Here is a 21,694-nt window from a genome sequence, read left to right on the forward strand (position 1 = left end):
AGGGTTGCCGACGTTTCTGTAAGTGGGGGCACTGGCGTCGTCGCCTCTGAGGCATCAAGGTGCTTCATCGCTCCTTGACCCGCCACCAGGGTCTTTGCACGCGCGGGCTTCGCTTCGCAGCCGGCGGGCACGTCTGCCATAACAACCTCGCCTGCAACGGGATGCAGGACGGGGCTACTTGGGGTGTTGAAGGGGACGATGAAGGTGCGAAGGTGAGGTTGTCCCTGCTGCCGGTGTCGTGGGTGGAGATGGCTACAGTCGCAGAGAGAAATGGGTGGTATTCGTGCTTGTATATCGCTTCGCTGGAGGAGGGCGCGGGGGGGGGGAGGTGCGTGCAGGGCGAGAGTTACCACAACGATACGGACTAGGGGAAAAGGAAAGGACGAGAGCCGCACGTTTGATGCCGCGCACGACTCGAGCGAGGCGCTGGCGACGGAGAGAGGAGAGAGGGTCAGGCGCGCATAAGTTTCTTACACGGACAGGTATTCGCTATCACGTACTGGCAGGGCTACCAAGAGAGAGAGTCGATGGAGGTAGTGGCGAGGACTCGTTCAGCTCTCGTCCATCGGCCCACGTACGTGGGGTGCAAAAGTGGCGTGGGGTCGGAGAGGAGGAGGGTGCCAAGCGCCCATACTCCTACTTTCGCTTGCGCTGTGCGTGAGTCTCTTCTCTATTTCTGCTTTGAGTCACGCGGAGAGAGGAAGGGGGAGACGTGATGGGAGCAAAGGCCCCGCCCCCCTGAAGGAACACCAAAAGGAGACGTCGATTGGGAGGCGGGTGGCAGATGAGAGACTGAAGAGTGTGACCCAGAGGACTCGCGCGGCACACACACACACACGATCTTTTCCATCTACGAGGCTTGCGATGCGTTCGTCGTCGTTGGTGTCAGTGGTGATGAGTACGACGTGACGGGCGGTGAAAGATGCGAGACCTCGTCTAAAAGTAGATTCACCCGCTGCAGCACCTTGTGCAGCAGGTCCTCTACAGTCACATCATCGCCGCTGCTGCTAGCACTGCGCCCGGGCACGCTGGGTGGGAGTAGTGTGTCAGACACTCCCGTGGAGTTATGGCGCACCGGGTCCCGTACTTCCGTTGCGTAGCAGTCCTCTGTTGGCCACAGAGGATTGCTACGGTGCATCGACAGCGGTGGTGATGCCCGCATTGCGAGCGGGTTGGTCATGCCTTGCTTGGATGGCGGAATCATCACGGAGGCCGTACGGGATGAGAGCAGCTGCGGCAGCTCGGCAGGAACGATGTTGATTCCCATTCCGCTGTGCTGCGGTGGGGCCGCCGTCGCTGTTGTGGCCACCTCAGACGCGCTGCTAGCGAACGCAGGCGGGAGCAGGGTGGCGTTGTGAAGGGTCGTGGACTGCATCGCGCTCTGCGGCAGCGTGGCTTGAAAGGCCGTGATGGCGGTGGAAGACGGCGCGCAGTCGAAACTGTCCTGTACCTCGGTAACTGGGCTGCTACTTTCCCTTAGGCGGAGCTGCGGGATGTGCTGACGCTGCCGCGCCTGCAGCTGCGACAGCACATCCTGCAGTGCCTCCTCAATGTGCCGTAGGTGCGCGAGGAGGAGTGGCTCTCTTTCGGTAGTGGGACTGCTGAAGAGCGGTGCGTCTCGTGCATCGGCACTCCGACGGTCCTCACTGCCGAGCGTGGCGGTGTCGCCACCTTTGGCGCGGCGTTGCTTTATGTCCTGCTCGTGTGTCGCAGAGAGGGTCTCTGCTGTGAGGTAGGGGGAGCTTCGCAAGGATGACTGTCGGGAGAAGCCGGAGCGCATCGAGGCAAAGGCGGCGCTGGGCAGGTCGTCGTCATCATCACCCTCACGGCTCCCGACAGCGTCTGCCGCTCGCCCCATCTGACCGTCTCCCTGGTGCGTATCGGCCGCCGTCAGATAGACGCTGCCCTCGCTGCTCAGCGGTGCTGAGGGGCGGAAATTGCTGACGCTGCTACCTCCCCCACCGCCGCGACTGCCGGCAGCTCTGTGGCGCCGTCGTTGCTGCCACATTGCCCGCGCGTTGCTCACCGATAAGGTGGAGAAGACCGGCGGCGGCGCTACAACCGCGACGCTTGCGTAGTGCTGCTGAAGCATGGCGCTGTTGTTCGTATCACCTGCCATGCCTCCGGTGATGCTGCCGTCTGCGGAGGCCACGCTTGACAGGGTGGTGAGGCTGATCTGGGCGTGCGAGAAAGGGCTCCCGGCGCTGAACCCGGGCATCCTTGCGCTGCTTATGTTGGAGGGGGTTGCTAGCGTCGACGTCGTCTGCGCTCCGCCGTAAAAGGACACGGACGACCGGTCCTCCACCACAAAGAACGACTGGTTGGTTATCGGCGGCCGTACGCGGCGCCGCCGATGCGGTGGGGCGGCAGCCCCCACAAGAGGCACGCTATCAGCACGCGGTGTGATGCTGGCGGTGCCATCGTCTGAGGTGTACGAGGCGGAGCCCAGCTGGCTCGAGACGGGGTAAAGGGAGCGGGAGGCAGCAGCGGGTGTCGCTGCCATGGACAGGAGATTCGGCGGTGTCTGCGGCCGCGGCAACGTGGCCCCGCTGTGCTGCACCCCGTTTCCGCCTTCAATCAGTGCCGGCTCGCCCTGCCCACACACACCCAGCGGACTTCGGGTGGAGGGGCTGCGGCTCACTGTCCAGCCCCGCTGCCGCGACGGCGTCTCCGCCACGCTGCTGCAGTCTTCGCTATGACCTGCCCCTGCCAGTGGGCTGGTCACGACGACTGTGCAATCGGTGTGACCTTCCCCTTCTCTTGTGCTAGAGGGCACCGCGTGGCTTCGCCCACTGCCTGACCTCTCTCCACACAGGAGTGTCCTTGAGGACGGCTGCCCCGCGCTGCCGGCGCTGCTGACCGTCTCGACGCACGCTGCATTGTTCGTGTGCGAGTTCGCCGCAAGGTGGTTGAGGAAATCGTTTGCCGCGCTGTTCAGTACCTCGTCCATGTTGGCGCCCAGAAAACTGATGTTCTTGTTGAAACTATAATTGAAGAATGAGAAGTTGCCTGGCGGCTGAGCGAAGGACGCGTTGACGAGACCCATGGCATTGCTTGGACTCAGCGCGTGATCATTCACGTCACCAAGAGTGGACAGCGGTGTGCGCGGCGGAGCGGTGACTTCGGCCGTCGCCGCTGCGGCAACCTCAGCACCCCTTCCAGTGGAAACACCGACTCCGTGCTGTTCGCCCTTGCTGTCCGGCAGTGTCGCCCCGCTCGTCATGCTCCGCAGCTGGTCAAACGACACGATGTTGCCAGCCTCATCCAGCATCACGTTGCGGCGTCGGCCAGGAAAGCTGGGGGTGTAGCCAACGGCTTCGTTGCGAGAGCTAGCCTTATTGGGCGTGCGACCGCTGTTGCTGCTGCTGCTGCTCCTGCTGTTCGACGACGTCGCGAAGAAGGCTTCCTCAGTACTGTTCGTTGTTATGGTGGTGGTGCTGCCTCGGTCCCGTTGCTGATGCGATGAGCTCCGCACTGGCAGTGGCAGTTGTGTTTGCGGACGAGAGCGCGTCTTGGAGCGCTTCTTCGGGGTCGGAGAGAGCTCATACGCTACCTCCGCTTTCGGGTTGCGCGCATCCGGCTCAGCCTTGTCGTTTTGGCCAGCGACGCCTGTGACGGGGTCGCAGTGCCGCTGGGGAGTGCGCTGCGCACCTCCGTCTCCACCCGCAGCGGGCGCCATTGCCTTCGGCCTCCTATTCGACTCGGCAGACGAGGAGGAGGATGTGGAGGAGAAGTCCCACTTGCGCAGGTAGCGCCTGAAGGTCGATGCCGTTAGATTCAAGCTGCTGCCCGCGGCGGTGACCGTGTTGGACAATGACGCCTCCGCGCTTGCTCTAGCAGCCCTCGCGCCGTCGGGAGTCTGGGAGGTGCCGCTCGCCGCCAGCGCCGCCTTGTCGCTGTGCCGTGGGACGTCCGTCTCGGACTCGTCCTCGTTTCCTTCCGCTACTGCGGCGGTTGCACCCTGACACCGCTTTTCGCCAGCTACTCCTTCAACTTCCGCAGCGAGCGCCGACTTCAAGGGGGCTGTCGACGTCAGTCTCCCCGCGCTGCCGCTGCTAGCGGTGTCGCTGGGGCTGCTGTTGGAGCTGAAGAAGTCGGAGGTGAGCCGGCGCACCTTGGGGCGGTTACGCCGCTTCTTCAGCTTATCCGCCTCTTGGGGCTCCTGGAAGGCTACGAACTTCTTCAGCACGTGCAGCAGCTGCGCCCGCTTCAGTGCCTTCACGGCGGAGTTGCGGTCGCCATGCGTCGACTCACTAAAGAGGCTCATCTGCAGCAGGTCCTGCGCGGAGGCGCGCTGGCTCGGGTCAGGGTTCAGACACGCTGAGACAAACTCCACGATGGAGGGGTGGCACTTGAAGAGCGGCGACAAGTCAGGGACGTCCGTCAGCGATGTGATGAAGTTTGTCAAGCCTGCGGGCCCCTTAATAGACTTGATGTGCGCGAAAGGCGGCTTGTTTGTCGCCATTTCCATCGCGACGCAGCCAAGCGACCATATATCGGAAGGAAAGCCATAGCCGATTCGGTTGCCCTCCTCGTCCTCCTCCCCGGCTGACATACACTCGGGCGACATGTAGAGCGGGCTGCCCTGCATCACGTATAGCAGCTCCCCATCCTGCACTGTGCGCGCCGTGCCAAAGTCGCCGATCTTGCCTTTGCCATCACTGCTCAGCAGCACGTTGGCTGTCTTGATGTCGCCGTGGACGTAGTGCTGTGAGTGAATGTACGCAAGCCCCTCTACCACATCCCGCAGCAGCGCCCGCAGCTCAACGTACTGGAGTTTTCCCTTTCTTTTCAGCAGTGACTGCAGCGTGCCGCCGCCAGCGAACTCCATAAACACCCGAATCACCTTCTGCTCCTTGCTCTCCTCGCAGTAGAAGTAGTGGATGATGTTGGGGTGCTGCAGGTTGCACATGGTGCTGATCTCCTGCACAAACTGCTCAATCTTGGCATCGTTATTGCCCAGTCGCATTTCTTTCACGGCCATCTTGCCGCCTGTCAGCACGTCGTACGCTTCATACACCTCGCCAGAAGATCCTTTCCCGAGGAGGGCCCCGTGACGCCAGGCGCCGCGGCTGTTGCGCGCTAGCGTTTCACGTGTCTGCTCGATACGCATTCTTTCTAGCTTCACAACGGCCGACTTCTCCTCTGCGTGGCGGATCGCTTTCATGGCCTGGACAGGGGTGCACGGCTTCTTCAGTGTAATGAAGCCGGCCGCCGCATACGTGTCACTGCTGACGAGGTCGAAGTTGGTGGCGGTGATGATCACGGCCATGTGCCGTAGCATCTCGCGCAGCCGCGTAATGGGGTCGAGGTCATGCGGGGAGGTAATGGCAGACTGCTGTAGGTCAATGATGAGAATGTCGGCGACTCCGGCAAGACCCACGACGTCCTCAAAGGTGAAAGCCGTCAGGACCGCGTGGTGGCGTTCCCACAGGAATGAAGAGAGCATGATGCGGTGGGCCGGCGTGTCCTCTGCGAGGCAGGTCGTGTAGCTGAAGTTTGGTTGCCCAGGCACGGTGACGGCGGACCCGGGCACCGACTGGTTCGATAGTCCACTGGCCTCGCCCGCGGGGGTGGCTGCAAACGACACACTCCCGGCAGCCTTGCTGTAGCCGCCAGGCAAGAAAGTTGCACTATGCCCTCTGCCGGCACCAGTTGCTGTGGCCGCAGCGGTTGGGGGTCCGATACCGTTGCCCATCCCTGCCAGTGACATCGACTGACTTGCGCTGGTGGAGTCGGCCAAGGTGCTCAGTGACTCCTCTACGAAGGCATTCTCGGCATCCTGCTCGCTCGCCGGCATGAAGGGGATGAGAAAGGCGATGTTCGAGTCTTGCGGGTTGCGGAGCATGCGCAGCGTCCCACCCTGGTCCTCGACGGCACGTTGCACACGGAGCAGCTTGCGCCGCAGCCCAGGCCGCATCGTTTTCCGTAGCTCTGTCGACTCCTCTGCGTAGTTCTCACCGTCGTCGTCGTCGCTGTCGCCGTCCTCGCCGACTTCGAGGCTCAGCGTTGCGCAAGAGTCGCTGTGCTTGTTCAGCGACGAGTCGAAGAACTTTGCAATCGCCTTAGGCATGCCATCGCCGGTCAGGTTGAAGTTAATCACCAAAAACTCGAGTCCATTTTTCTCCGTGACGGTGGTCATGATGGAGACGATGCTGCCGCCGGGGTCGCTGTACTTGAGGCACAACTTCATTGCGTAGCACAAGCACTTTGGCAGCAAGTCAGCGTCAAGGTAGGCGCGCTCCGACGGGAGCCCTTCAAAGAGCTGCCGGACGGAAATGCCGCGGCTCACGCATTCGCCGCCAAAGTTCATGAGAACATGCCCCATCATCTGCCGTATGTTCACCACACGCAACCGCTCCGTCGACACCGTCATCGCGCGGTAGGTGGACTCGAAGTTGTTCAGCGTCTCCGCGATGCACTCCAGTCGCTCCTCGAAAGTCTGTGTGCCGTCCGCCAAAATGGTGCGAATTTGACCAGAGAGCCACTGCGGCTGCTCCAACATTTTCTGTGGCCCCTCCCTGACCTCCTTGCCAAAGCCCAACACCACCTCCGCTGCGTTGCCGCCGGCTGACACGACTGGCGGGGCAATGGTGAGTTGAATGGTCGTCTTCGTGAGGCCGTCGCTGCGGGCGAGCGTGAACTGGATCGACTTTGTGTTCGGCTGCTTCAAAAATGCCTCGGCTTCGCCAGCGTAGTTGCGCGCCGCGTTGATGGCCTTGTACATAGACTGCTGCTCCCGCTCCGAGAGGAGAAAGGAGTAAATGTTTTGCCCCACTACTTCGTCTGCAGAGTAGTTCATTAGCCTTTCCAGCACTGAGTTCCAGTAGATGATGAGGCCGTCCTCGCGGAGAGCCAACACGGCCACATCCTTGCCCGCGACTGGCGCAAAGGGGAACCGCAGCAGCCCCATTGACAGCTGGTCCGAGTCCCCCGCTGCCTGCCTGCGTTGCCCATGCGCGTCAGCACCACCCTTGACCGTTGAGTCGCTGTTGGAGGCACCACACTTGCCGTGGAGCAGCGCTAGTGGTGCGCTTAGCAGCACCTCTCCGTGTGGATCGGTGACCCCGATTGTCGTCCACTCATCATGCGAGGCGACGCGCCGATGCTTGCGCGACGACTCGATGCGGTTGAGCTCGCTGCGTACACTCTCGTTCGCCACCTCAGAGACGTAGTACTTTTCGTAGGTAGAGGAGGTTGCGATGAACTCCTTCAGGCGGTCTTGTATAGGCCCGATAATGAGCTCGAAGTGCTCGCGACTAATACATGCCGTCCGAACCTCGCGAGACGTAGCCACAACGTCTGCCACAGTGAGGTGGTTAAAGAGAAACTCAAGCTCGCCGACGACGTCACCGGCGCGCAGGCGTACTACTTCGACTCGACGACCACTGTTCCTCCCAATCACCTTTACCTCACCCTCGACGATGAAGTGCATGTAGTTGCCAGGCGAGCCGAAGCGAATGATTGTCTTGCCGTGCTTGTAGACCCGCGTCTCGAGCGCCTCGGCAATCTTCATCCGCTCAAAGTCCGGCAGGCCCCGCAGGAAAGGCACGCTCATTGTCAGCTTCTCAAATCTGCGCCGCTTCTGCAGTGAGCTTGACATGACAGCGCAGTGGTAGCTCGCCTCGTCTAGCGTGTAGAGTACGCACCGCGTCACACACCGGATCGTTGCCGCGCACATGGCCTGCTTGTACATGAGCTCCAGCTCACCAAAGGTCCCGCCCGGCTGCAGCGGGCCGAGCGACTTGCCGTTCTTAATGGCTTCGCATGTGCCCTCGCTGACGAGGTAGAGCTTCTCCGTCGTGGGCTGCCCCTGCTCCAAGATGGCCGCGCCGGCTGCATGTATCTCCTTGTCCATAGCCTTCAGGACGGCCTCAAGGGTGTCTGCCTCAAGGGAGGAGAAGCTGTGGCAGCGGTGCAGTAGCCGACGCAGCTGCTGCTCCTCCGCCGCAGTCTTGGGCACAACGCGTAAGGGAAGCGGTGCCGTGGCCGGCGCATCACCACTGATGATGTCGAATGGCGACGTGTACGGCGCCGCCGATACCGCGGCACGTCGACCCTCGCTTTGGATGCAAGTTGGAAGTTCCGGCAGTTCGCGCAGCAGTGGGTCGTCAAGCAGCGTCGCGGTCGTTTCACTAAATTGAGACTCGCTGGTCGCCATGAAGGCTGACGGGGGATCATCGTGCTGCTTCGACCTCTGCAGTTCTTCCTCACGCGTGCCGGCAGACGTGTGGGAGTTGAAGGAGACGTCCATTGGGCCACCAAGGCCGCGTGCGGACTGGTTGTACAGGCCCCTATTCTCCAATGGCTGCGCCAACGATGGGCAGTCTTGCGCGCTGGGCGACGTCGTGCGTCGCCGCGAGCGCAGAAACGAGAGGCCAGCGAACTCCTCAAGGCTGGTGGCCTCTCGGCGCGACAGGACACTGGAGCGCCGACCCTGCGTCATGCTCATCGAGGTCACCGTGCTCTGCGACGCGTGTGTGTAGGACTCTACGTCGTGCGACGACTCCGTACATATCGTGGTACTGACATCCACCGGCGTCTCGCTCGTCTCCTGCGTCTCCAACGCGTGAGCGATACGCATCAGCGTTTCTTCGGTGTCCACATCACGGAGCATGTGAATGATGTGTTCCTTGAGAATAGCGTTGTTCTCTGTAGGGTTCAGCAGGCTCGTAAACTCTGCCAACGCGATGGAGCCGTTGGTGAGAAACGGCTCTTCCTCTCCCTCATTCGCATCGCCTCCATCAGTGTCATTGCCACCGCGCAAGTTCGACGACGCCGACGCGCTGATGAGTGCAGTTTCGGTTACAGGGGGTGTGGCAGAGCTTGATGACAAGTCATGTGAGGACCTAACGATCACTGGCGCGGCGAAAGTGGCGGAAGCTGTGCTCGTCGTAGCCGCTGCGAGCGTGGGGACCACCCGCACTGCCACGGAGAGAGGCGCTAAGGGGGGCGGTGACGCAAGCCCTGAGCACTTCGAGCTTTCCGACTCGAACGGCGACGTTTCTGCGCACTGCAGCAGCGGTGCATTAGCCGTATCACGACCTGCGTCACCCGTCGCCTCACTCGCCTGCTGCTGCTGCTCTCCACTGAAGCTCCGTCCAGCAGGGTCCATCGCTCCACTTGCCTGTGTGGGCTCAGGGTACAAGTCTATGTTGACCGTAAAGCAGAAGGGAGAGGAGAAGGACCCAGGCCGAGAGCCAGCTAGGCGGGGCGAGAAACTGAACGCGCCACTCACCTGATGTGGTGAGAAGAGAGAGCGAGAGAGAAAACAAAATGAGCGTCGCCTTCACGGATCCCCAACAGCAAAAGTGAGCTACAGACGCACACCCTCACCCAGAGATTTCGGAGACGCAGACACAGCGAGAGGGAAAGAGGGAGAGACGCCTTTGCCGAAGATACAACAACAACGACAGCAAGAAGAAGAAAGCACACGAAGCGGGCAGCACGAGGGGTAGTGGGGGCCCGGGTGCTGAGGCACACGGCGGCCAAACCGTACTGGCTGGAAGACAGACAGAAAAGAGATCGGGACAGGCCCGAATAGGGAGGTGTCGCGCAGCTCGGCGCTGACGACGTGGCGGACACACTCAGAGAGAAAGGGGAACGACTGGCACACCCACACACGCACGCACAAGGGAGTCCGTTCCAGTGAGTGAGTGAGTGAGTGTGTGTGAGGTGGAAGTGAGTAGGGCAAGCACGCCCACAGATACCGACTCACCAACAGCTGCAGTTCCACCGTGTTTCGCTCACACAGCTATTCCAACACCCCCACTCGTAACTATACACAAACGCACGGACTCGTGGCAGCCGCACCAGTGAGGCAGTGCGAGCCTGAGTTGCCAGTGATCCTGTACACGAACTGGTGTGTAGCCACTGATTTAGGTCTCGACGACCACACCTAATCGCGTCTCTCTTTCTCTTGTTGTGCGCACACAAGGGCCCAGGGGACGGGGTAAGAACAGCCGCCGCAGATGATGATAAGGGCCCGTCAAGCTTCTTCGTATGCCTTCCACGAATTCACTCTACGTTCGTATGGCTGCCTGCGTCGTTGCAAAGTCGCGGAGGAGTGCAGCGCGGCGGGATTTTTGTTTTTTTTTTTCTCTCTCTCCTTTTGGTAGGGCTGTTGCTGGCACGACTACACCTACACGGAGGGCGTGTGTGCGCCTCTTCTCGAGCTGCCGGGTGAGACCGCTTCGAGTATTTGGCTTCACCCTCCCCCTTTTTCGTGGTTTGTTTGGTTCTCTCCGTCTCTCGCGACGCCCGTCTGTTCTGCAGCGGCACACAGGAGAGCGGAGAAGAGCAATCGCAAGTACGCATGGGTGGGCAGCAGCAGCAGCATCAACAGCAATGATACCGCGTGTGTATGTGTGTGTGTGGGGGGGGGGGGGGGGGGGAGGTGAAAAGAGAGACAGTGGCGGGTGCAGATGTGAAAGCAGTGGAGGAGAAGGCGAATGGTGGCTTACGTGAGCGTGCTGGACCGTCATCACAGCGAGACATGAGGGAGTTTCACCCTCCTTCCCACCGACACAGTACTGGTATCAAGAGATAGAAAGTGAGCAGCAGCGCTGGAAGCCGAGAGAGCTGCTGGAGAAAAGAGAAAGAGGAGGGCAGCAGCACGGAAAGTGGGGGGAGGGCTGGCTGGCGCAGCGAGAGAGAGAGAGACACCCACACCCAGGTGACACACAGTCTAGGTGTCTGTTGGCACCGCTCAAGACGTCCGTCGCTCGTGTGCTCGTGTCCCCTTCGTTGCTTCTGCCTCCTTTTCTCTCTTTTGCTTGGCGAGTAGAGGTGAGGCGAGTGCACAGCGGCACACACACACACGCGCGAGCTGGAGGAGACGGATGGGGTGCGTGCGCGCGCGTGTGTGTGCTGCTGTGCATTGACGGCAACAGTGGCCAAAGACAAAGTAAAAGAAAAATCAAAAGGACGCAGGCAGACGCGGAGGAGAATGGGCAGAGTGGGATGAAGACAGCGACACCTCGTTCTCTCATCCATGCATTCTCCTCTGTGTGCACGTGTCGGTACCACTTTCCTGAGTTCTCTGCCTTGCGCAGGGCTCCGTCCGCTCATTTACTCACACCACATTCCTTGTCCCCACAACCAAGCAGCTCGCTATGCGGCATGACGAGAGACACCCACACCCGCAGAGATACGGTAGTGGCGTGCAAGAAGAAAGCGCGGGGGAGGCGGGAGAGCAAATAATGGAAGCTGAGATAAAGGAAGACGAAGGGGGGGGGGGCAAGAGGTGCTTCAGACTCCACGAGAATGAAGGTGTGTGGAGGAGAGAGAGAGGCGCCCTCTGTCACACACGTCATAGCTCGAGAGGTGCCGCTTGGCTTAGTCGAACAGACCGAAGCCCATGTCATCGTCCGCCTCCTCCTCGGGCTCCTCCTCTTTCTTCGCCGCGGCGGCCGCCGGGGCTGCAGCACCCGCAGCAGGAGCAGCGCCGCCAGCAGCGGCACCAGAGCCGGCCGCCGGCATCGCGCTCATCTTCGCGGCACCCTCCGCCATCAGCGTGGCCATGTCGCGTCCAGCAACGCTCTCCATCACAAAGGAGAGGGTGTCCTTCTCGACATCGATGTGGACGGCCCTGCAGATCGCCTCCACATCCGCCTGCGACGGGGACGCCTTGCTCAGGGAGGCCAGAGCGTACGCGGCGAGGTACTTCGTGGACATGGTGGAGAGTGGTGTAGAAGACAAGCAAACGAGAGAGGGAGGGTGTGAGGAGAGACTTGAGAAGCTGAGGATGAACCGCACTGGAGCATATAGGGTGGGTAGAGTCACAAAGAGAGAGAGAGAGTAGCGGGTGTAGACGGTGCCAAGAGCCGATGGAGTATAATGGTGGTGGTGGTGGGAGTAGGTGAGCGTGCCAAGCAGTAACAGAGCGATGGCACAGTAAGGGAAGAAGAGGGGGTGGCGACGACGTGGGAAGGGAGCACGAAGGAGAGCGAAAAAGGGTGGAAATGCATGGGCAGAGACGTGGGAGAGAAAGCGGAGCAGTTGAGCAGCGTGCGCGCGGAGAGGATCATCGACTACGTGCGCTGTCCCCTCCCCCTTCCCCTCCACTGGAGGCATCGACGTTCAACGCACGAGGAGAGGAGGTGGCAGGAAGGAGACGGAGGCGCGGAGTTGACCGAGGCAAGGTGACATCGCGAGGTGCTTTGTGCGCAGTGGAGCATCTCGCACCTTTCGCTTGATTCAGTCTCTACTTCTCGCCCTCCCTTGTGTGGGTTATTTTTTTCTTTGGGGGGTCATTATTCATCTCTGTAGGGGGACAAGAGCAACGGCACCGCACCACCGACTCCCTTCATCATGGTAATCGCCATCGTTGGCGAGAGGGAGAGGGAGGGGGAAGACAGCGCACTGGTGCGGCACACGCCGGCATACGCAGGAAGAAGACGCACACCACACAGCAGAAGACGAGGCGGCGGCTAACGTGCGAACGGTCAACGAGCGGCGAGCAACAGCAAAAATGGAGCACAGCGGGAGCAGCGCCATGAGAGCGCAGAGACACACAGCGGAGAAACAAGAGGAGTATCCGCCGCCTGGGCCAGACATCACAGCCACCACTGTCATTGGAGAGGGGAGGAGAGGAAAGGGAGTTGAATGCCCCCCCATGCGCACTTCAGCTGCGTTACTCCACTCCGGCCAACATACTTGGTGGGGTGCTGAGAAAGTACTCTACGAGAGCTAGGGCGTCGTCGCTCTCCTGTTGCAGTTGCTGCCGCACCTGCTGGTCAACGCCGCCTCCCTGCTGCAGCCGAGCAGGAATGGCCCCCTGCGCATCGGTGGGGCGGCCAATCAAGACGGCGCTGAAAATGTGTGCCAGGAGGGGCGCGTCAAGCTCGTTGTCGGAGCTGTTCACCGGCCTCAGAAGATAGTTCAGCAACGACAAGACGTAGAGCCACACATTCGCGTGCATCGTCGGCAGCTGACGCAGGAACTGCAGCGGGGCCTTACCCTTGGCACGGCCCGCGGCGAGGGCAGCGGCATACTGCGCATATGGCACCACTGGCTCGCGCAGGTTCTTGAGAAAGGCCAAAAGACACTCTGCGGCGCAATGCACGTCTGTGTCCACTGGCAGCGCCGCGTTCTTCGTGTCCAGCAGCTCCATGATGTGACGGCACACCTCCTTGTTGGTGGAGCGGGTGAAGAGGCCCGGCTCGCGTGGGTGCTGCGCGATGACGTAGACGAGGTACCACAGCTCCTTCGGCACGTGTGGCCGCACCTGGCGCACCACCTCTTCAAAGTCCGCCTTCTGCGCGTATGCCTCCACGCACGGCGTGTCCTGTAGAAGGGCGATATTCTCCAATGCGTTGCCGAACACGCTCGGGCTCAGTACACACTGGCACTCGACAGCCTGCACTGGGCCGTTGCGGCAGCAAAACAGCAATACAGAGCTGAGTTCAATACTGCCGCGGCCCTGGTACGGGCGCCAGGCGGCCATCCACAGCGTGCAGCGCGGGTGAAAGGCTGTCTCGATCTGAACATCCTGTGACTCCCCTGGAAGGATGGCGAGCTCCTGCGGGGTGACGCGCAACCAGCTGCCCTCCGAGTAGTCCCCCTCGCGTTGCCGCACCACCCGAACGACAGCGACACAGTTGCCGTTGTTCTGCACAGTGACCACCTCCTGCGTCCCGCAGTTGTGGAAGCACTGAGCCTGAAAGTTCACCTTCGACATGCTCAGGGATATCTTCGCACTCGATGCCTGCGCCAAGCCGATGGTGGCAACCTTTTCCCGCAGCGACGATACTATCTGCGCCTTCTGCGCCGGCACCTCCACGCTCACCGGGATCCGTGCGAGCGCCTGCACAGGTTTGTGGTCGCTACTGCGCACCTCCATGAGGGCGGAGATGCGGTCTAGTCGGATGCGAGACTCCATCGACTTGCGACGCGACCACACACATATGCGGTCCGTGTAACTGGGGATGCGGCGCTTCTCGCTTGTGTCGTAGACATCGGTGCCAATGTCGAAGCGGTACGTGGGCATGTGCGTTGGTGTGAAGTTGATGAAGTTCAGCCATGGCGTGTGCGGGTTCTTCATTTCGGCTGCCAGCTGGTCGTGCGCCAGCAGCTCGCTGAACTGCCCAGAGTTCGCTAGATGCACGGCAGTCTCGTACGGGAGTCTTAGGCGGTAGTTCAAGTCTCCGGCCACGATGATGATGTCGTGGTCGCGAGGGTAGAGCTCGAGAAAGGCGGACTCATCGATTGGTGCGTTGGGGCTGGCACTCATCTGCGTCTCGGCGCGACGGGCGGCGTTGAAGTCCATGCTCCTGAAGATGGTGTTGATGTCTTCGTTGCGTTTTCTCACATTGTCGTGCCCGGCCGCCAAGTGGGCCGTAATGACGCAGATGGACGTGCGGTGCAGCACAAGGTGAAAGCCGACGGCGCCTTTGTTTCCCATAGAGCCCAGGGCCCCTGTGGCCACCGTCGCCATGCTGAACTCCGACACGGCGGACAGCAGCGGCCGACGGATGAACACGCAGAGAAGCAGACCGACGAGCTGTTTTGGCGGAAAGGCGTAGTACGGAGAGGCGCCTGCGCCACCTGACGAAGATGTTGCAGTGCTGTTGCTACTGTCGGCGCCGATTGCCGCGTTCAGCCCAGCTACCCACGGCGAGGCCGCCTCCGTTTCTTGCTTGAAGAGCGCTGTCGCACTCATGTCCACCTCCTGCATGCCGACGACGATCAAGTCCGTCGGCCGCGCTGGTGCGTCGTCTGTGCCACCACCGCTGCTGGTGAGGCAGACAAGACTGGTCAGCGGCAGCACGGGTTTCTTGCATCCGACATTAAAGGAGGTCACGCACACGCTCAAGTCCTCTACCGTCGTGTAGTTGACCTCGTAATAGCCGATTTCCCGCTGCACCCACGCGTCCGCGGCCATGGCAGGATCGGCAGTGGCGGAGGCTCTCGCGTTTGGCGCGAGAAAGCCAAATGCCGTGCGCTGGCGGAAGATGTCTTCCACGTTCTGCCACTCCGGGTTAGGGAAGGCACGCGGGAGGCCGGGGTACATGGCTGCTTGCGAGTTTGAGTTTGAGAGAGGGCGAGGGCGATGAGTTGCAGGTGGCGATACTGTCAATGACGATGGCGCAACGAGAGAACTCGAGGGAGGGAGGGAGGGCAGGAGAGGGGATGAGTAATGCGTGGCTGCCAACCGCGATGGACGGCTGACGGTGCATGTGCACCTAACAAGGACAGTATGCAGGCGTGTGGGCACAGGGAAGGGAGTGGGGAGAGAGACGCCACAACGGTTGGGCTTTGGCCACCTCGCACCCTCCCCCCTCATTGTTTTCCTTTGTGCAGCTCTTCACTCCGTGCAACTGCGCCTGCGCTACTTCATCAACCTGTGCGGCAGCGACGCCTCCCCAACGCAGCAGCGTGAGTTGAACACGACTGCACCTCTGCGAGCCGCATTTGCACGTTGCCCCGTGCGAAGGACAAGAAAAAGGGCGCATGATGAGCGCACCCTGCACGAGTCGAGGCGGAGCACTGTGTGAGATGGCCCAACACGGTTGTTGTTGTTGTGGCGGTGTCGCGCCGCCGCAGCAGAGGCGTGCGACTGGCGCACGTCCTTAGCGACGGAAGAAGAAGAAGAGCGCAGAGAGGGAGGGGCGGAGACTGAGGAGGAGGAGGAGGAGGGGGGGGAAACGGGAGAGTATCTCTGCACTACTCACACTCAGACGGCGCCGACACACCGCAGACCTGTGACGTGCAAACCGTTACCAGGATGACCACCAAAAGATGAGTCACCCTTTACCCTCCCCCGTCTTCCTCTCCCTCTCTTCCAGTCCTCCGTGCTCCGAGCATCTCTCTTCCTCAGACCCAACAACAGCAAGGGGGAAGAAGCGATGAGGAGGTAGCAGCAGCCCCAGAGAGAGAGAGAGAGCGACTCGATGACACGCTTGTTTAATGTGCGGGGTAGGGAGCAGCAAGCAAGCGAATAAAGTAAGGACGGGGTGGGAGGGCGGGGGGGGGGAGCGCCACCTCTGGATTTGCTTCCAGCTGCCGGTGTGCGCGTTGATACAAAGAGGGCGACCCCCATGAGCGCACCTACACGTTCCGTTGCACGAATGCCGACTGCCGCTCATTACGCCGCCCTGGTCGGCTTCTTTCTCTTAGCGGCAGCCGCTGTGCGGGGCTTGTACCAGGCGTTACCCTCCGCATCCACCCTGTGCCAGCTCGGCGCCGGGCCGTGGTGCGGCTGCAGCGTTACTACGCTGTCTGCATCCCCGGCAATGGCATCACGGTCGCACTCGCCACTGCCGCCAAGCACTTTGGTGATGGCGTCCATCTGCGCTGGCGTCAGCGAATGTGGGAAAACAACGTTGATGCAGACGTACAGCTTCCCCTTCTTCAGATGCGCCGCACCGGCCGCCGAGCCGCTGCCGTCACCGCTCTCATCGGCCGCCGCGCCGCCCTTCGTTTGTGCCTTCAGCGGCATACCCTCGTTTTCCACAACAAAGACGTGGTGTGAGTCGAAGAGAAAGTGCGGCACGTTGTCCTCCCGCAGCGGCGATGCCAGACGCACCACACGGCCGTCGAGTAGCTCGACAGGGATCGAGAAGGCGTCGCGGAAGAGAGACCAGAGCGGCAAGCGACAGTTTGAAAGTAGAAGATCGGTGCTGTTCAGGCGGTGATAGTGGGGATGGGGCAGCTGCACAACGACGACGAGTATGTCGCCAGCGGCGTCAAAGCCAGGCAGCTCATCACCCTGGCCGGGGTAATTCAACGCGTCGCTATCTTCCGTGCCTGGCGCAATCGTGACTTTCATCTTCTTCTCTTCCTCAACAACGCCTCGGGGGAGGGTGCCGGATAGCTGCGCACGCTGGTGCGCATCGTAGATTGGTCCACATCGTGCACATGGGAACTGGATCGGGAGCTTGCCAAGGCCTTGGCAGCGGTCGCAGCGGCACTGCTGGTACGTCATGAGGCCGCCGAAGCTGAGGCTTTTCATGACTGTCTTATTCCCCTTGCACTGCGGACACACCGGGCTGGGTCGGCCGTTCGACGTGCCGTGGCCTTGACAGGTGGGACAACGACGTCGCCGACGGACCAGCAGCACTTTCGTCGTCCCGCAGTAGAGCTCCTCTAGGGAGCACTGCAGCTCGACCAAGATGAAGGACGGCTTCGCTGGCCGCTGCTGCTGCGACTTTCCAGGGCCGCCACCGGCAGGGAAACCAAAGAAAGAGGAGAAGATGTCCATCGGGTCCATCCCCGGACCAAAGCCATGCCCGAAACCTCCGGGGAAGCCGCCGCTGCCGCCTGCCGCGCCGCCGGGTCCGTTGCGGCCGAACGTGTCATACTGCTTGCGCCGGTCCGCATCGCTGAGGATCTCGTAGGCTTCGGACACCTTCTTGAACTTCTCCGCCGCCGCCAGGTCACCGTTGTTCTTGTCGGGGTGATACTGGAGCGCCTTGCTGCGGTAGGCAGAGCGGATCTGCTGCTCCGTGGCATCCGGTGAGATGCCGAGCTCGTCGTAGAGGACCGTTTCCTTGACCATTTGACCCAACTGCAGGATGGCCACAGGCGTGAGGGGTGGGGGGGTGGGTGGGCAGCGACGGCGAAGACGGATGCGAGGGAGCGAAGAAAGAGGCGGCCTGCGTGTGCGCGTGTGCGTGTGAATCTCGTCGAGGCCCTCCACGCAGTGCTTGCTCAAGATACACGCAACGCAACCGAAGAGGAGGCGTGCTGGCACGGGGGAGGGCGAAGAGAAAGGGTTAGGGGTAGTGTGGAAAGAGGGAGACGGGGGGGGGGGGGGAAGGAGGAGGTTGTTCATGTGTGTGCCTGCATGTACGCGCACGGTTGAAAAGGCAAGGCGGAGGTCAGATGGCCATTGCGTGGGAAGGAGAAGAGAAGGGGCGGCATGGCGCGCCGCACAAAACAACCAGCGCCAGCCTCAGCTAAGGTTCAACTTGGACTACACCCTGTGCGTGGGTCCGTTGACCTGTGCTGCACTCGCGAAGTCGTAGGCATGGGTGTGCCTGTCGGTCTGCACGATGCTCTGTCGTCGTGCGTGTGTGTGTGTGCTTGAGGATGTCGCCCTTTCCCTCAATACATATGCACAGCGAACGCCCTTCTTCCGCGTTCGTGTGTGCTGTGACCGAGGAAGCGAGGTAGATCCATTCCCAATCCCTGCGCTCCTCTCCCACCATCGCTTTCTGCCCCGCTGATTTGTTTTACTTCGGTCCCCCTCTTCCACTCGCCCTTTTAGTTTCGCGTGAACCAAGTAAACAACGACTCCACCACGTTGTTTCACGTTTGTCTCTTCTCCGAGTCCCCCTTTCCTGTGTTAGCCGCCACGAGCTCCACTTCGGTGGAGGGGCCCGAAGGGAGGGGGAGGGGGCAGTGGTGAAAGACGAAAGAGCGGTGTCCTGTGCACCCCCGGAGAGAAAGGGAACAAGTGAGGTGAAGAAGAGGGCACACACACACACACACACCTGCTAGCGAGCTCCCTCCTGCTGCGGGCGCTACGATTCACATGAATCACATCAGCCTGCCGTATGGAGCAGCAGTCTTTCCGTCATTGCTCTCCGGGTGTGCGCGTGGGTGAGTCAGCAAGAAAGCGACTGAGTGGAGATGAAGATAAGATAAGAGGGGGGGGGGTGGTGGTGGTGGTGGCGAGGAGTGAGCGGTACACATCTGCAGGCCCGAGGTAAATAGAAGTGCAAAGTTCCAGCGATCATGAGAAGTGGAGGGCGGGTGGGGTGGAAACCTCTCAAGAAGCAAAGGAGTGCAGAGCTGCGCATGAGCTGGTATGTGCGCTAAGGTTACTAGAGGAGGGCTTCGCCACGCGCAAACCAGCAGACGTGCGAGACGCTAGCACAGGCGCAACCCTCCCACAAATGACATTAAGAGAGTTCCTCCATACTCATCAACACAGAGGCCTATACGGATCTAACATACATTCTTTGACATGCCCGAATGTGATGCACGCACACGCATGCATCTGAAGAACTGGAGACATACGTGAGGGGAGGGACAACAGGAAAGAAGGGAGGGAGTGGTGCGAGGCGCTGCAAGCAGAAAGCGATGATAGACGCAGCAACGTGCAGAATCACTTCCACTCATCTCGCACCGCACACCATCCATGGGTGCACCGCCGCCTTCTCTTTCGTCCCTCAGCGTCTCTCTTCCACCCCCCGAACACGTCAGCAAAACAGACGCGGACAGAAACCACCGCCCACCCGCTTGCCTCTGTGCAGCACCGCGGTCAAGCCCTCGTCGTCCTCGGGCGATCCGATCTGCCAGTGGGTGGGGCCATGGGCCTAAGGGGCTTTTGTTGTCCCTCCGTCGCATACGTGCTGCGCGATCGGCGCCACACGGACTCGGGTGGACTGCACGCCTTGATCCGAGCGGGCCGCCTTCAGGGTCCTGCCGAGGACGGAGGCTGTGGTGTCTGTCATGCGGGTAACAGGAGGTGGTCCGCCTGTACCTGAGACGTGGTGACCAGGCCTGCAATCCATGCAGTTGGCGTCGGCGACTCGGGCATAAATGCTGATACCACTACTACCCTGTCGCATGCGCCTCTCACTTCCGTTCCTCTTTCATCGTTGCGAACTGAAGCACAACGGCGAAGAGTGGACAAGCCTGTAAAGTGGGGAATGTCAATGTACGACGCAGCACACCTTCCGCATGATCGCACAGTCGTTGCGAGAGTATTTGCTCGAGTAACCTCTCAGATTGCTTGTCGGCAGCAACGGGCAGCTGAATGTGAGACCATCGTCGGACTTGTGCGGCCTCTGCAGAGGTAGCACAATGAGTTCCTCTTTCCACGTGGCGGGGGACGCAGCCGGTGGTGACGCTCTGGTTGTACATGTTCAGCGGCGTGCTTCTGCCCTGCATCGGGAGGGCATTGACGCTCTCACAGCAAATTTTATCGATGCTGGGGCCCAGCTGCAGTGAACTTCGCGGAATGCCATCTCGAGCTTACACGTTGTGAGCCGTTTGAAGGGTGTGGGGCTGGGCCCCGGTGGGGCGCGAAGGGGGAGAGCTGCCGGATGTGACGTTGGCCTCTGTTGGTACATCTTCACCAATGCGTTGGCCTGGCCTCACTGCTGGTGCGCGCAGAGAGCAGGGGGGGGGCACGGATAGCCTGAGTGCGTATCCAGAATTGAGGGTTACGGGGGAGGGGTCAGGGCATTGCAGGACTGTACCCATCCTTTAGGGCTGGCTCTTTGGGTCTCTGTGATGAGCATAGCCGAGGGAGGGCAGTGCTCGGGCGACGCACAGGGTACCTTCGTTTCAGGAGCGGCTTCTGATGACGTTAGTTTTGGGTTCTCGAACGGTCGCGGTGGGAGGCGTTGCCAGATGAGAGCGTTTTGGGTGGCGGCTGCTGTTAGTCTAGTCATGAATGCCACCTCATCACTGAGAGAGGAATATTTGGTGGTGGTGGTGTGTGTGTGTGTGTGTGGTGGCGTTGTGGTGGGTGTCACTGCATGGCGCGATTCGCCTTCGCTTCCCTGGTGCACCTTCGGCTTGTGGTGGTGGTTGGGGTCAGCGCGGCCTTCTGGAGCTCGTGTGTCTCCGCTTCTCTGTCGCTTTGGTGGGCAGGGTCCTCGCGGATCGATTTGGTAGTGAAGGTGGAGTACTGCTTTCAGTTGGCTTTGTGGAAAGAGCATAATTCAGCACCAGTTATTACTGGCGGCACCAGGTCATATCCCTCCTCAAAGAGGGCCGTGAACCTGACAGCACAGTGGCCACTCGACGTCATGGTGATGGTGCTCCCATTATAGGTGAAGCAGTCAAGTGCCAATGCGATGTGCGGTGGTGTCACCGTAGCCTCGCCTGCGCTGTGCCATGTCGAGGTGTCTTTTTATCCTTTATGCATGCCAAGTAGTTGCCATTGAGCCTATCGTATAAAATGGCCCCAGTCCAGTCGAGGCGTCCTCTCAAGCCACACAACGTGCGGCGCGAGTCGTCGCACCGTTCCGATAAGACGTGGACTGGGTGCGGCGTCACTTAGGCATCTAATGGAGAGTTTCCCGTGTTAACTGGTCCCTTTTAACCAGTTAACACGGATGCAAGATATATCCGACGAGTAGGGTCGTCGCTGCAATGCGAGAGCGCCATTACTACGTCTTTTAGGAACGGGAGGGGGAGCCTCCAAGCACATATAGGGCCTATTGTATGGCCACGAAGACGTCACCACAGTGCGTCTCTTCCCTTGCTGCACCAGAATGCTGGAAACCCGGGAGACCAAGTGCCTTGCAGGCCTTAGGCGGTGGTGTAGTGAAGTGCGGCTCTTGCAGAGTACAGGCCTGTATCGACGACCCGTCAAGGGGTGTTGTGGCTCGGCCCCACACTCCTTGACGGGTCGTTCAGTCCACTGCAATGCAGCTGCACGCAGCGCAGGCCAGCACCAGCATTACGATCAACATCACCACAGCACAGCAAAGGCCGGGGACACAGTGGGTGGGGTGTGTACACCTTTTTTTCTTCTCATGGACACACCGCACACTGAGCGGGAAGCAGCGTGATGATGGCCCGCATGTCTCTTCGGCTCAGCGCCATCCCAGGCCTGTCTTCCGACATCAATAGTCAGCACAGCCGTACACCTTAATAAGGGCAAGTGGCAGGTCACGCTACTTTTTCTACAAGGAGTGGGGGGGCACTGGACCCCCTACTGCCAGGGTGCGGTGGTCAGCGCTATTATTAGGGAGTGTTGAATCAAAAACACTAGCAAGACTAAGAGAGG

At 60.6% G+C, this 21,694-nt stretch overlaps 4 protein-coding genes across 4 annotated transcripts; all 4 read right to left on the minus strand.

The window, feature by feature from the left end:
- Window positions 1-850: 850 nt before the first annotated feature.
- LBRM_15_1140 (putative protein kinase) lies at window positions 851-9,115 on the minus strand (the record flags this gene model as incomplete). Its single annotated transcript, XM_001563512.2, has 1 exon — window positions 851-9,115. One exon carries the CDS (start codon window positions 9,113-9,115, stop codon window positions 851-853), a length of 8,265 nt encoding a protein of 2,754 aa, XP_001563562.2.
- A 2,222-nt stretch (window positions 9,116-11,337) lies between these two features.
- Window positions 11,338-11,676, minus strand: LBRM_15_1150 (60S acidic ribosomal protein P2; the record flags this gene model as incomplete). Its single annotated transcript, XM_001563513.1, has 1 exon — window positions 11,338-11,676. The coding sequence occupies one exon, from the start codon at window positions 11,674-11,676 to the stop codon at window positions 11,338-11,340; it is 339 nt and encodes a 112-aa protein (XP_001563563.1).
- A 958-nt stretch (window positions 11,677-12,634) lies between these two features.
- On the minus strand, window positions 12,635-15,013 carry LBRM_15_1160 (putative inositol/phosphatidylinositol phosphatase; the record flags this gene model as incomplete). The annotated part of the gene is made up of 1 exon (XM_001563514.1): window positions 12,635-15,013. The coding sequence occupies one exon, from the start codon at window positions 15,011-15,013 to the stop codon at window positions 12,635-12,637; it is 2,379 nt and encodes a 792-aa protein (XP_001563564.1).
- Window positions 15,014-16,087: 1,074 nt separating this feature from the next.
- Window positions 16,088-17,776, minus strand: LBRM_15_1170 (hypothetical protein, unknown function; the record flags this gene model as incomplete). Its single annotated transcript, XM_001563515.2, has 1 exon — window positions 16,088-17,776. One exon carries the CDS (start codon window positions 17,774-17,776, stop codon window positions 16,088-16,090), a length of 1,689 nt encoding a protein of 562 aa, XP_001563565.2.
- Window positions 17,777-21,694: the final 3,918 nt, after the last annotated feature.

This window comes from Leishmania braziliensis, chromosome 15, assembly GCF_000002845.2.
Source record: "Leishmania braziliensis MHOM/BR/75/M2904 complete genome, chromosome 15".
NCBI lineage: Eukaryota > Euglenozoa > Kinetoplastea > Trypanosomatida > Trypanosomatidae > Leishmania > Leishmania braziliensis.